General features: G+C 39.5%; 1 protein-coding gene across 1 annotated transcript; it reads left to right on the forward strand.

Annotated features, from left to right (window-relative positions):
* The first annotated feature begins 5,652 nt into the window (after positions 1 to 5,652).
* On the forward strand, positions 5,653 to 6,603 carry LOC136664338 (odorant receptor 131-2-like). The gene has a single exon (XM_066641512.1). The coding sequence runs from the start codon at positions 5,653 to 5,655 to the stop codon at positions 6,601 to 6,603; it is 951 nt and encodes a 316-aa protein (XP_066497609.1).
* Positions 6,604 to 14,610: the final 8,007 nt, after the last annotated feature.

Raw genomic sequence — 14,610 nt, forward strand, 5'->3', positions numbered from 1 at the left:
TTACAAACTTGAATTCATTTATTATTGTGCAAAATATAGCTTCTGCATTTAACTCATCTGTGGCAGTGAACACATATTAATGCACTAGTGGCGGTGAGCAGTGCTTAATTTGTAAATCATGAGGTAAGGACACACAGAGACTGGGCTGATCTAACAAGTGCACATGGAGTTTAAAAGAATCCAGAATGCACTGACTAAAAAAAACCTTTGAATTTACTTATTTATAAAGTAATATCAGACCTTTGTTTGGTAGCAAAAAAAAAAAAAACACAGTCCACAGTCTGACAATTGGTAAAGTCCACAATGTGGAACACATGTGAACACGTGTATTAATACCTCAGAGTTAGAGCTTTAATTCCCACTGAATCTGAACTCATACTGGGAGAAGACCCACTGTTTGGAGAAGTCCCGTCCCGACCTGAAAAGAAGATTCTAACTGTTTATGCCTTTGAATTTGACTCCCTGTTGTCCTGCACCTAGCTGAAATAGAGAGTGTGATTAGTTCTATTGAGGAGTTTGACTCTCCAGTTCACATGGTTTAGGGAGAGTGGATTTCTTTTAATAAGCAACTGAACTCAGTTATACATCTGCCATTGTGAACAGTGCCGGATCTAGGTAAACAGGTTCTGGAATGCATGCATTATAAATTTGAGAGTTGCTGGATTTTGTTCCGGCAGGATCCGACTCAGATTAGCACTGATTGTGAGCGTTTTATTTAAACAACCGTATGTGTAAAAGTACTCTATGGCAGCACATTTCAGCAAGGTAGCACAACTCATCAGAAAAGCTCTCGCACACTCTCTCTCTCTCACTCATCGAGTGATGTTTACAAAAATAGTGAATGGCTCTCAGCGCTCCAGCTGATTTTGAGCTGGAGGAATAAAATAATGTTGACTATGATAAAACCCATATACCACACTGGACCATGTTATTACAGCCATAAAGTGTAACTTTTTTGGTACACTAGTTGTTACAACCACAGCAACCGAACGTAAAGCACTCATAACCAGAATTCATGTCCAATGCTAAAAACTGAGCTAATTTGGCTAAAGTAAGCAGGTGCTAGCACTTGACCTCATTCATCAGTAACTCTCAAAACCAGATTATAACACTGTCCTCAACTAAGCTTGGCTTCCACCGACACAAAGTGTAACTTTAGTCATTTAATCCAAAAAGCAACTGTCAAAGAGCACTTATTCCCAAAATCGATGTCTAAGACGAAAAAGTGAGCTAACTAGGCTAAAGGTAGCAGCTGCAAACCCTGCCTCTTTGCTCAGTAATTCTCAAGTCTGTTTCAGCTCACTCTGCTGTGTAAATTCAGTCCAGTATTAACTCTTGTACAGCTGCTAATTCCCTCTCTCTTTTTGTCTTCATTGCTCTCTCTGCCATATAGTTAATGTCCATACCAGGAATACCAAGTTAGATTTTTCTTGTAGCTAGGCAATCATCCACCTGTGAGCTGTGCCGTTATGTGTTACCCATTTCACGCGAGAGTCCTCCGCCCGTGAATCAGAAGTTGCTTAGTGCAGTAAACCAGCAGAGGACCCAGCGTAGCCACAACAGAGGCTCTGTTCTCCCTATTACAGCTTAGTGGAACATTGCAATTATTTCGAAGTTGTAATTTTAAGGTAGAAATACATAGCGTTCCTTTAAAATTAAGGTATGTGAGCACACAAAATATTTTACTAATTAAAATGAACTTAATAGAATTTCTTGAAAAACTTATATATTTAAAAAATATATTTTAATAACTGGGAAATTCGACAGAGAAAGCCTGTATATGTATGTTTAATTGAGTAGAGTGCACAGGCTGCTTGGTTGGTGTGGGGGGTGGGGGGTAGCGAAAGATAATGGGTGAAAAAGCCTTTTTTCACATTTAGAAAGCTAGAACTCTATTCTGGGCTTGATTTGAGCAAGGATGCCAGTTCAATTCAGAGACTGCATATTTTGAAGGACACATTTATAGGTTAATTACATCACAGCAGTATAATTATGCTGTCCCATTTCCAAGACTCCTTTGTATGTGGCCAGCATGTGCATCCAAAATAGGTTAGATTTAAGAAGAATACCTCAACCTTAAGATTAGGAATATTTCTTTAGGTTTGTATTTACCAGTATCAGTACTACACGATGTTTACTGAGGGGAGCCTAGACACAAATGCAATGCCAGGATGTTACAAGTGTGACAGATGAGTGTGTATTTATTAACAGAATGATATGACCCTTCACTGTGGTTTTTAATTCTTTGTCTAGCTGAGAATATTATAAGGAAAATAAAAATATAAAAGGTGTGTTTGTGTGTAAACAAAATGTGTTTGTGAGTGTGAGACCAAATTAAATATAAACCAATGTATCTCAGTACAAAATCTTTTCAGAACTTCTAAATAGTGTATACTTGATTAGATATCACAACAACCAAGGAACACAGTATGCATGAACAACAACCATTGCCCATTTTTATGTGTATCAGAAATTTGTTCAAGTCTTCACTACACAGGCAGACAAGCTTCATATGCGTATGTGTTTTGAATGTCTCTCTCTCTCTCTCTCTCTCTCTACTATGCTGATTGGATGTGTGTGGGCTGATGTAACCCGCACAACTCACTGAGAGTTGTACTACTTGGCTCGGGGTAGTCAATTGATTTACCATTAAAAAAAATAAATAAAAATACATATAAGCATGATGCAACACTTTATTTATTCATTCATTATCTGTAACCGCTTATCCAATTCAGGGTCACGGTGGGTCCAGAGCCTACCTGGAATCATTGGGCGCAAGGCAGGAGGGGGCTGGAGGGGGCACCAGTCCTTCACAGGGCAACACACACACACACACACACACACACTTTTGAGTCACCAATCCACCTACTAACGTGTGTTTTTAGACTGTGGGAGGAAACCGGAGCACCGGGAGGAAACCCACGCGGACACAGGGAGAACACACCAACTCCTCACAGACAGTCACCCGGAGCAGGAATTGAACCCACAACCTCCAGGTCCCTGGAGCTGTGTGATTGCGACACTACCTGATGCACATATACTTCATATAACTCTTATGCTCTTTGGTTTGTTTCGCTTTTTCACTTGCTCGGAATCATTTCAAATATCAACATGAACATTTCCACATAAACCTTTCTTTACCTAGCATTTTCTAAAATCACCAGAGTTTTCCTTCACAAAATAATTTTTAAGTGATATGATTCAGTTATATGCAAAAAAACTCAAAAGAGCAACTTAATATACTTATTAGACCATCTGGACAATTTAACAGCTTTCTAAACAGAAAGGATTCTAATAAAAGCAGAGACTCAACACGGGCCCCTGAGATTGCACTCAGTGAAAGGGAGAGAGGTAAAAATTTTAACGTTATATGCACTTTAGAGATGGGCTCAGGAATAGGGTTATTATTGAACAGGGGTTATATGTGGCAAGTTTTCTTATTGTTATAAGTTTATTAAATGTAAAAATATGTATAAAGTTGCAATTACAGTGTGAACTAATAGACAGCAGCTGCCACTAGAAGCCAAACAGATAATGAAATATCAAGCAAAAATATCACCAAACTCTTCTATGTGGATTTGAGCATAAAGTTTAATCGTCCTATTCGATTACTACCTCTCCTGTTCACAATGACAGGCTGAGCTGCACGTGATTTGAAATGACTCAAGAGCCAATCAGAAATAAGCAAATGAAAAAAATATTTTTTGGTTGGTTCAGCTGGCTTTGTGTTTGGGGGAGAAGAGAGAAATTTTAGGTGGGCAATGCCCACTTCTGCCCCTTTCCACCGGCCCTGGTGCACAGTATTTAAAAGCTCCAGAAACAGTGCTTAGTGTAACACACTTGTACCAGTGAAACACACACCAGTATGTCACCACAATGTATATATCATAACTGGCCTAACAATGGTCCACCACCAAAACAATATCCAGTAAGAGGTGGTTATGTGGTGATTACTTTTATTATATTGAGTACTTATTAAGTGAACCTATATTATGAACCATTGTGTCTACTTAGATCAAAAGTTTCTGTTTGAATGTTTTTTATTTGCCTAGGATAATTAAATCTACTGCAAATGAAGCACCCCAGCTTTGGAATTAACTTCAGTCTCAGTGTTCAGGACTTAGACACACTGTCAATAATTAAGGTTAAAATCCTGTGTATTTAGTAATGCATTTGGTAATTTATTCATTAGTTCATTAGTTAAAGGGTACAGATGAGGGGTTCATGGACAAACAAATTGTGGTAATCTGAGATGTCAAAGCTGTCATGATGAAAATAATATTGAATTTAAATAATTAAAGCACAAAGTAAAGGTTGGCTATGTTCTAAGCCGATTATTGCACAGATACTGTCAGTAAATATAAACCTACAAAGTGTACCCAATATTACGTTTTAGTGCAGGTTTGGTGTATTAATAAACTGATAACTCTGAATATCAAGGCCCATTCTTATTCCATGGTGAATGAACACTGGTCAAAAACTTCACTGAGAACTTGGGAGCAATATTGATTATTATAAAAACAATGTGTTGTGACAACGATATAAAATGAACCTTTCCCCAAAGGGACTGCACCAGAAGGCAAATATTTACCAATTGCATCACATAATAAAGCAGCTGCTTCTTCTATATCATATATAAATATGACCAACTCATCTCATATTATTATATAATTTCTCTGCCTGCCAAGACTGGGTGCGTTTATGGACTTTGTACATAACTTGTTAATAATCGCAGCATAATGAAGTAATGCTTTTGCATCTATTCTAAATAACTTATCGTAAAACATGTATTTTATTATTATTTGTTTTAATTTTATAAATTTCATCAGTTGTGTTTAAATTATTCATTCTGTTCATGCATTTAATTATACTTATGACACTAAGCTGATTAAAATTGTTTTTAAATTGTATTATTATTATTAGTAGTAGTAGTAGTAGTAGTAGTATTGGTTGATCTAGTCATTCTCATTGTTAGTGTAAAAACCAGCAAAAAAGTCTCATAGGGTGTATCACTTTGATAGATCTGGAGAAGATTTACAATTTTAATTATTTTTTACCACTTTATAATAAGACTGCACTCATCAAGGTTTATAAATTGCTTAGAATCTGTCGATTAATTCTGATTATTAATTAAGTTGAACACTATTAAACCTCAGACCTTGCCAAATAATGACCTTACTTTGTTTTCTCCATCAGTCAATATTAAACCTGTCAGCTTCGACACTTATTTGTTAAGTTTAAACCATTTAAGCACTAAGTTTAATCAATTAACCACTGATAGAATGTGTTTTTAGACATTAACATATGCAATGACTAAATGCTTATTCCTATGTCTTAGCTTACTTTTTACCATGACATTTTCAGTAAGACCTCTACCACTTTTAGTATTAGACCAAAAAGAGGTCACTGTTGCCCTTTGTATCTCTTTGTTAAAATGATTATTAATGACCTTTAAAATATTTAAAGCCTAATTAATCAACATGTAATTAACCATTTTAAAAACACAATTTATGGAGACTACACCTTTATACGTGTAGTCACATTGTAAAGTGAAACAGAATTTACTTCATTTCAACTGCATATGTTTTAGACCTGCAACAAATACTTTCTCTATTTATTTAATGGCATATCTTTTCTAACAGGTCTGACACTATGCCAAACCTGACGGAATTTCAAGGCAATGTAACCTCCAGTAAAAATGTGTCCATCATTGTGAAGGTATGTGTGGTCATACCATTCTTCTGCATCTTCCTCTACTGTATTCTCCTGATGCTACACACCTTCGCCTCTCACAGGCAGTTCTTCGACAGCTCCCGTTACATCCTGTTTGCCTACATGCTGGTCAATGACACCCTGCAGCTGCTGACATCTGTGCTGCTCTTCCTCTTTGTGATGGGCAGTGTTAATTTCGCCATTGTCTTCTGCGCACCTCTGCTCTTTTTGTCCACTGCCACCTTCCAGAACAGCCCGCTCATCCTGGCTGCCATGTCCCTGGAGCGCTATGTAGCCATCTTCTATCCTCTGCGTCGTCCATTCTCCTGGAGACCAGATAGGATTTGGATGATCATCCTAATCTTGTGGCTCATCAGTTGTGTCTTGCCCACGGTGGATTTCATCCTGATGCAGCTGAAGGCCGACGTGGACGTCTTGTCTACTCCGGTGCTTTGCAAGCCAGCAAGTCTCAACTCCTCACCCATTCAGACTCTGTTCAAAGTGGCCATGAACGGACTCTTCTTCGCCGTGGTGGCAGTTGTCATTTTGTTCACGTATATCCGCATCCTTTTGGAGACCCACAAGATGCGGCAGGACTGTGCATCTGTCAGCAAAGCCCTGCACACGGTGGTTCTCCATGGCTTCCAGCTGCTGCTAAGCATGATGGCTTTCACCTTCCCCATTACAGAGAGCCTGATAGTGCTGCATGTCTCCTGGTTGCAGGAGAATATTTCTTTCTTCAACTACTTTTGTTTTGTTCTCCTGCCACGCTTCCTTAGCCCCCTTATTTATGGCCTGAGAGATGAGAGCCTGAAGACCCACATGAAAAGAGCCAGGCCTTGCTGCAAGGCTCAAATAGATCCACACAAGGCCTCCAAGACCATGAAATGAACCTAGTTTTATTCTTGTAAATGCAAAATTATTGTACTGTAACATATATTTTTTTAATGTTATTTGGTGTATACACGTCCATGTACTTAGGTACATTTTTTGATGGTTTTGTACTTTCCTAAGTATTTTCAGATTGCAATATTGACAATACTGAGGTGAGTAAATTCATCTAATTTTAATCTAAGTGAATTTTAGATATTACTTTTTTACCTTTTTATTTTTATTTTTTTTGGCTACTCTGCTCACCCCTGTGAGAATGTAGAATAGTGAGTGAATTAAACATCTGGGATGTTGTGCCCTCTGGAAGTTCTTATGATTTAACATTAACATTAATAAGAACTTATTCATGTTTAACTTCCTAAGTTGTTTCCCTGAATGAAATGGAGGAAACATCCTTAACCATCCTGAACAGTTAAATATAGATAGTGTACTTCAAAGTTTAGAGCACATTTTTTTCCTAAAAAATATTTAACATATGTGCCATAAACTTTGCATCATACATTTTCAATTTTTATTAAATTCAGCAAATATACAGTCTATATATAAAGTGTTTAATAAAATCTGCAAATAGGCAATATATTTGGTGTATGATATGTTTCTGTCAGTAAACTCAGTGCTAAACAAAATTAAATCTACAGATATATCAGTAAGCCTGCTCTGAGAATCTTTATTTGTATGGGTCCAGGACTGCTTTACTTTTGCTCACAGCTCTTACTTTAGAATTTTATTTATACCAAAGAAACGTAAAATGTAGAACACCATACTAAAACTATGGCAGATATACTATAACAACTCCAGTAATATTGGAGGTTAGGGAACTGGTGGTTAGGGAACTGGGCTTGTAACCGGAAGGTTGCTGGTTTGATTCCCAGGTCTGGCAGGTCATGACTGAAGTGCCCTTGAGTAAGGCACCTAGGAGCCTTGGCTAGGGCTGCCACCTGCTCATGGCATGTGTGCTCACTTCCCCTGTAATGTTTACTTTTTTGTTGTGTTTCACTGCACGGATTGGGTAAAATGCAGAGAACAAATTCCTCTGTGTGCAAGCACAGTGGCCAATCAAGTGATTCTAATTCTAATTCAAAGTGCAAATAACAAAAATGTACTCTCAAAAGTGCAAAAGCAGATTTAAGGTCCTGCTGTACATATGCAGTGAGTTTGAAATGTCAATATGTGTACTTAAATAAAAGGCCTGGAAAAGATATGCGTATATGGAGTTGATAACACACTGTAAAGGAATATGGTAAAATCATCTTTTCTATACAGAGGTACTGAAAATCTAACTATAATATACCACCACATTGGCCATGTTTATACCCTGAATGGAGGGATCGACTGGACATCTGGCATTTCCTGGTGGGGCAATGCCCAATGTGATTGACACTTGGAACAATCACATTGTTGAATACCAACCACATTCAGGGGTTAAAAATTACAGCTATGCAGACAGTGGCCTTCATCAGCTCCCATGGCTGATGACAGTGGTGGTGGTGCCAACAGCGGTTCTGGCATAGTGGCACTCACTATGATTAGGAATATGTAGTAAATCCTGCAGTAGGCTGGACTGCTTTCAGAACACTTAGGCTATGTAATGAGTAGGCTAAAGCAACCCAACCCCTTGGTAAAACTGATAAAATGATAAAACTTCAGCAAAATAATTTTGGCTAATGTTCAAGTTAGTTTGCAGTTAAAATGCAGGTGAAATAAGCTAATAACCAGGGGTGCACATAACATTTTTGGTCTAGTTCTCAAAGGAGCACCTAAAGATGTTGCCTTTTACAATTCAGGAAATACTACAAGCATTCATCATCACTACCCTCCTGACTGCTCTCATCACCCTCTTCCTCCCTTTCAAACATGGTGGATGATGATGAGGGCTGACTTCTTTCTCCCTGATTTAGCCTACGATGAGCTGTGTGCATCCATAAATCAACAGCTGCCTTTGGGTCAAATGTCTCTGTTGTGGTCCTAGACAAGAGGCTGTGCATCAGTGATGAGAGTCGTAAGTCTGATAGGCGGGATCTGTACTTATTTTTTATCATATGGAGATGTGAAAATCCGCTCTCACATGCCACACTGCTCAAGGGCAGTGTAAGGGACAACAGAATTACTTTGTGAATGTTGGAGTAACTATCTGGATTGCTCATCTTCACTATGTTGACCAAGTCATACACAGAGGAGGCTGCCAAACGCTTCCCTGACTGCTTTAAACGCAGCCATTCTCTTAGAGTGGCATCTCTGTCAACAGACAAGCTGGCCTCATATTTCTGGAGCATGTTACTCAGTGTTTTGTTACCAAAACTGTGGAGGTGCTGCATTTCTTGAGGCCAAGTTGAAGGATCAAATACTAAAAATTGATCGCATGATTTGAGTGATTCATATCTGCTTTCAAACTCTTGAATTAAACCTCTCAATACATCAGACTTGTCCCTGTCAGCATCAGCATTTGAAACAGCTTCTTTCCTGTACTCGCCTTCACTGTCAAGCAGTAGTGTCAGCTGTCCAATAGCTACCATGAGCTCATCAAATCAAATCAAATCAAATTTATTTATATAGCGCTTTTCACAACTGATGTTGTCACAAAGCAGCTTCACAGAATTCCAGTAAGACAAGATTTGACATGAAATGTAAAGACAAATGTAAAACCCTCAAGTGAGCAAGCCAGGGGCGACAGTGGCAAGGAAAAACTCCCCCAGCTGAGGAAGAAACCTTGGGAGGAACCAAGGCTCACAAGGGGTGACCCATCCTCCTCTGGTCAATCTACTGGTGATAATAGTTAGTAGTCCGTGAGAACTTCAGTGTAGGGACAGCTTCAAGGCACTTGGTGGTTGCTGGAGCGTGGGCAGCTGGTCTGAAGCGTGGAGGAGGATCTCGACAGTCATCCATCAGTGTCCAGACAGACAGGTGGGCAGTCGTTTACTCGGAAAGATGTAAAGGGATGGAATTAGTTTTGAACTGTTTTGTGTTTGTAAAGTAGAAAATATGAAAATTTCCAGAGTGTGGCTAATGACTCCGGCAGATCTGACTATGACAGCTTTAACTAAAAGGAGAGAACCAGGAGGACACACAGACACGGGAGCATCCTGAAACACTGGCATCCCTCCGCTCCACCGTCAACAAACCTGAGTGATCGCGAGAAGCGGCGGGACGACAGCACCAGCGTCTCAGTATACTATAATTCCCTGTGTCCATGGACCCCCCGGATCTGCCACCTTTATCTATGGGGGAGCATTAGCTACCAAATGATAAACTAAACAAATGAGTTTTTAGCCTACATTTGAAGATTGCGACTGTGTCTGAGTCCCGAACATTTTCTGGAAGATCATTCCAGAGTCTGGGGGCTTTATAAGAAAAGGCTCTTCCCCCAGCTGAGGCCTTCTGAATTCTGGGAACATTTAAAAATCCAGTATTCTGTGATCTGAGTGAACGTGGAGGCTCATAATAGGAAATTGTATCTTGAAGATATTCAGGAGCAAGCCCATGTAGAGCTTTATATGTTAATAACAAAATTTTGTAGTCAATGCGGAATTTTACAGGCAGCCAATGAAGTGATGATAAAACTGGGCTGATATGTTCAAATTTTCTAGTTTTAGTGAGGACCCTAGCTGCAGCATTTTGAACTAGTTGAAGTTTTCTTAAATTGCTGCTGGTGCATCCTGACAGTAGTGCGTTACAGTAGTCAAGCCTTGAAGTAATAAAGGTATGTACTAATGTTTCTGCGTCCTGGAGGGATAAGGCATTTCTAATCTTAGCAATATTGCGAAGATGTAAAAAAGCTGTCCTAGTGATACTACCTATGTGTTGATCAAATGATAAATCCGGGTCAATTATGACACCAAGATTTTTTGCTGCTGAACCAGGTTTAACTGGAAAGTTAGCTAGATTTAAAATTAAATCTGATAATTTATTTCTTGTCACTTTTGGACCCAAAAGCAGGACCTCTGTTTTGTTGCTGTTTAGAAGGAGGAAGTTACGCAACATCCAGCCTTTCACGTCTTTTACACAGTCCTCTATTTTCTTTAATCTGTGTTTGTCATCGGGCTTGGCTGAAATATACAATTGTGTGTCGTCTGCGTAACAGTGAAAGTTAATGTCATGGTTTCTTATAACTGTGCCTAGCGGTAACATGTACAATGTAAATAATAATGGACCTAAAATAGAGCCTTGTGGAATTCCAAATCTTACTTTTGAATAATTTGAATTTAGATTGTTTACTTTTACGAATTGATAACGTTCCGTTAAATAAGATTTGAACCATAATAGGGCTGTCCCTGTGATTCCAACCATGTTTTCTAACCTTTCTATGAGAATATTGTGGTCTATTGTATCGAAGGCTGCGCTTAGGTCAAGAAGCACCAACAGGGATACGTGGCCTTGATCAGAGGCAAGAAGAAGATCATTTGTTGTCTTGACTAGAGCTGTCTCTGTACTATGATGTTGCCTGAATCCAGATTGGAATTTTTCATATATATGATTCTTATGTAGATATGAACTAAGTTGTTGGGCCACAGCTCTTTCTAAGATCTTAGACAGAAATGGCAAATTAGAAATAGGCCTGTAATTAGACAGTGTACTAGCATCAAGATTTGGTTTCTTGATCATAGGTTTAATAACTGCTAGTTTAAAAGCTTTGGGTACATGGCCCAGACTAAGCGATGAGTTTACTATAGTTAAAAGAGGATCAATAATAGCTGGTAGTACTTCTTTGAGCAACTTTGTGGGAATTGCATCAAGTGTGCAAGTTGTACAGTTTGCGGAGGTGATAATCTTCTCTAGTTCTAATTGTGGGAGTGGGTAAAAGGTTTCAAGTCTTTCTTTTACAGTTATATTATGTTTTATTTCATTCACATTGGGTGGCAGCCAGGATGGATTTGATCCTGTGGCTAGAGTTTGTTGTCTAATATTCTCAATTTTATTATTAAAAAAGTCCATAAAATCTTTACTGGTGAGAGTTGCTGGAATTAGTTGTTCAGAACCTGCTTGATTTTTTGCAATTCTAGAAAACACACTAAACAGTGCTTTCGGATTATTTTTATTATGGGAGATCAGCGAGGCCAGATATGCTGAGCGAGCTTTAGTGAGGGCATTTCTATACTCTATAAGGCTGTCCTTCCAGGCAGAATGGAACACTTCAAGCTTGGTTGATCGCCATTTCCGCTCTAGTTTTCGTAATGTTTGTTTTAAAGTACGGGTCTTATCGTTATACCATGGTGCGAGCTTTTTCTGTCTTATACTTTTATGTTTAAGTGGTGCTACCTTTTCTAAAGTAGATCGACAGGTATTTTCTAGGTAATCAGTTAGTACATCTAGGTCCATTGGGTCTGATGGAGTTGGAACTGGGGTCGATAGTTCTGGTAGGTTTTCTATAAATTGTAGGGCGGTAGATGGTTTTATTATACGCCTTGTAGAATAGCGAGGGTTCTTACATATATGGATAAAACGTAGCTCATATGAAATTAAGTAATGATCGGAGATTGCTGAGGATTGCGGTAAGATATTAATTTTGTCAATGTTAAGACCTAGTGTCAGAACTAAGTCTAAAGTGTGGCTGCAGTAGTGTGTAGGCCCTGTTACATTTTGAGTAATACCAATAGAGTCTAAGATTGAGATAAATGCCTTTTTTAGTGGGTCACTTTCCTTCTCAAAATGGATATTGAAATCTCCTACAATTATAACTTTATGATTGCACACCGCTAGGTTTGTAGCAAAATCGCTGAATTCTTTCAGAAATTCTAAGTAAGGCCCTGGTGGTCTGTAAATGTTGCATAATAAAAATGCGTCCTTTTTTGTGACCGGATTTGTAATAATAGTGGAGAGAACCTCAAAAGAAGAGAAGGTGTCACATTGTTTAAGACTAATTTCTAGGGTATTTTGGTAAATTACACATACTCCACCTCCTTTGCCTGATATTCTTGGGCTATGTGCATAATTATAGCCTAGGGGGGTGGCTTCATTTAGTGCTAAATATTCATTTGGTTTAACCCACGTTTCCGTGAGACAGAAAACATTGAATTTATGATCACTTATAATATCATTTACGATGAGTGCTTTTGAGTTTAGTGATCTTATTTTGAGTAACCCAAATTTTAGTTCTGAGGTGTTGCTGCTAGGTGTTGTGTATGATTTAATATTGATTAGGTTGCTGAAACAGGCTGATTTTGTTTTTCTACTTTTACATTTAGTTTGGGGGAAAGACACAGTCTCAATACAGTTGAACCTGGGTGACGCCTCAAGACAGTTCGCAGACGGTCGGTTTAGCCTGTCTGTCTGCGGCCTGGTCCCGGCTCTGGATTGTCAGCAGCTATCTACACTACTCTGCTGACTAACTAAAAGACTATGTGCTATACTGCAAGAAAGTAAGGCAGCACCCTCCCGCGTGGGGTGGATACCATCCCTACCTATAAGACCAGGCTTGCCCTCAAAACGTAACCAATTGTCTATAAAGCCCACTTGATTTTCGGAACACCACTTGGACATCCAGCAGTTTAACGCCCAAAGTCTGCTGTAAGCTTCGTCGCCACGCCGCATTGGTATGGGGCCAGAGCAGATTACGGCATCGGACATTGTCTGGGCCAGTTTAATCACCTCTGTAATATTACCCTTAGTTACCTCAGACTGCCGCAGACGAATATCATTGGCCCCTACATGAATGACTACCCTCGAATATCTCCTATTAGCTAACAGTCTAAGGTTGCCACTAATATCCGGCGCTCTGGCTCCCGATAAACAGCTAACTGTTACTGCCGGCGCCCCTAAAGGAGTAGCTAATTTCACGTGCCGAACAATAGAGTCTCCTATAACCAGAGCACTCTTAACAGGCTCCTCAGCGGGTGCTTCGCTGAGCAGGGCAAACCTGTTTGACACGCGAATCTGAGGAGCGTGGTGTCCCGGTGGGCTAGCTTTGGCCTCAGCGTTAGCATCAGCCTTAGCTTTCCGGCTATGACGCCGAGATGTCACGCATTCACCCCGCTGTGAGGGCTCTAACGCCGGAGTCGTGGGGGTGCTAACTCTCCCTAAGGCACCCGGAGTTGCTAACACTGAATCTCGCTGTTTATCCCTCAACAATAATAAGCTCCGGATGCGCACTTCTAACTGGTCCACTTTATCCACCAGAGAGCTAACTAGCTGACACTTAGTACAAATACAACCACTATCTTTATCGCTAGAGGTGGAAAAGGGCGTTAAACTAAACATGCCACACTCTGAGCAGGCAAAACAGCCAGTAGTAGCCATGGAATTGCAGGTACTTACCGCTTTTAGTGAATTTTAGTAACTTACACCAAGAACGTTACTCCAGGGTCCGGTGGCAGTTTTAGTGCCTCTGTAATGAATATTCCTGCGGAGACAATCTAAAAGATAGATCTATGGATGGTTAGTAGGTTATAAAAACAGATATAAATATAGAAATAACAATGGAAACGAGTAAACAGGAAAACCCGAGCGATCAAAACGGCTTCCAAGCGGGTACAGAAACAGCCAAACGGGTTGCCAGATCCCCAACAAGACATGCAGTGGGCATGTCATCTTTGCATTCACCAATAGTCAGCTTCTCTTGCTGGAACTTGATAGATGTGAAGTGCAAAATCTTTCCAGTGTCAAGCATGTTGGCTAGAAAACACTGAAAACGCTCTGTGCCTATATGTTTTAGGTCACTGTCATCACTTGTAGCCACATGAATTTGAATATTTCCATATTTTCAACAAAGTCTCTTGTCTCCATGCAGACCATCTAATATTGTGAAATTTCCCTAGTTTGACAAGGCAATGCCATTCTCAGCACATATTTTCTTCAAATCAAATCAAATCAAATTTATTTATATAGCGCTTTTCACAACTGATGTTGTCACAAAGCAGCTTCACAGAATTCCAGTAAGACAAGATTTGACATGAAATGTAAAGACAAATGTAAAACCCTCAAGTGAGCAAGCCAGAGGCGACAGTGGCAAGGAAAAACTCCCCCAGCTGAGGAAGAAACCTTGGGAGGAACCAAGGCTCACAAGGGGTGACCCAT

Source organism: Hoplias malabaricus, chromosome 1, assembly GCF_029633855.1.
Source record: "Hoplias malabaricus isolate fHopMal1 chromosome 1, fHopMal1.hap1, whole genome shotgun sequence".
Lineage (NCBI taxonomy): Eukaryota > Metazoa > Chordata > Actinopteri > Characiformes > Erythrinidae > Hoplias > Hoplias malabaricus.

What these genes read in the sequence shown, in the direction of transcription:
- LOC136664338 (XM_066641512.1), top strand. Translation starts at nt 5,653, where the DNA reads ATGCCAAACCTGACGGAATTTCAAGGCAATGTAACCTCCAGTAAAAAT.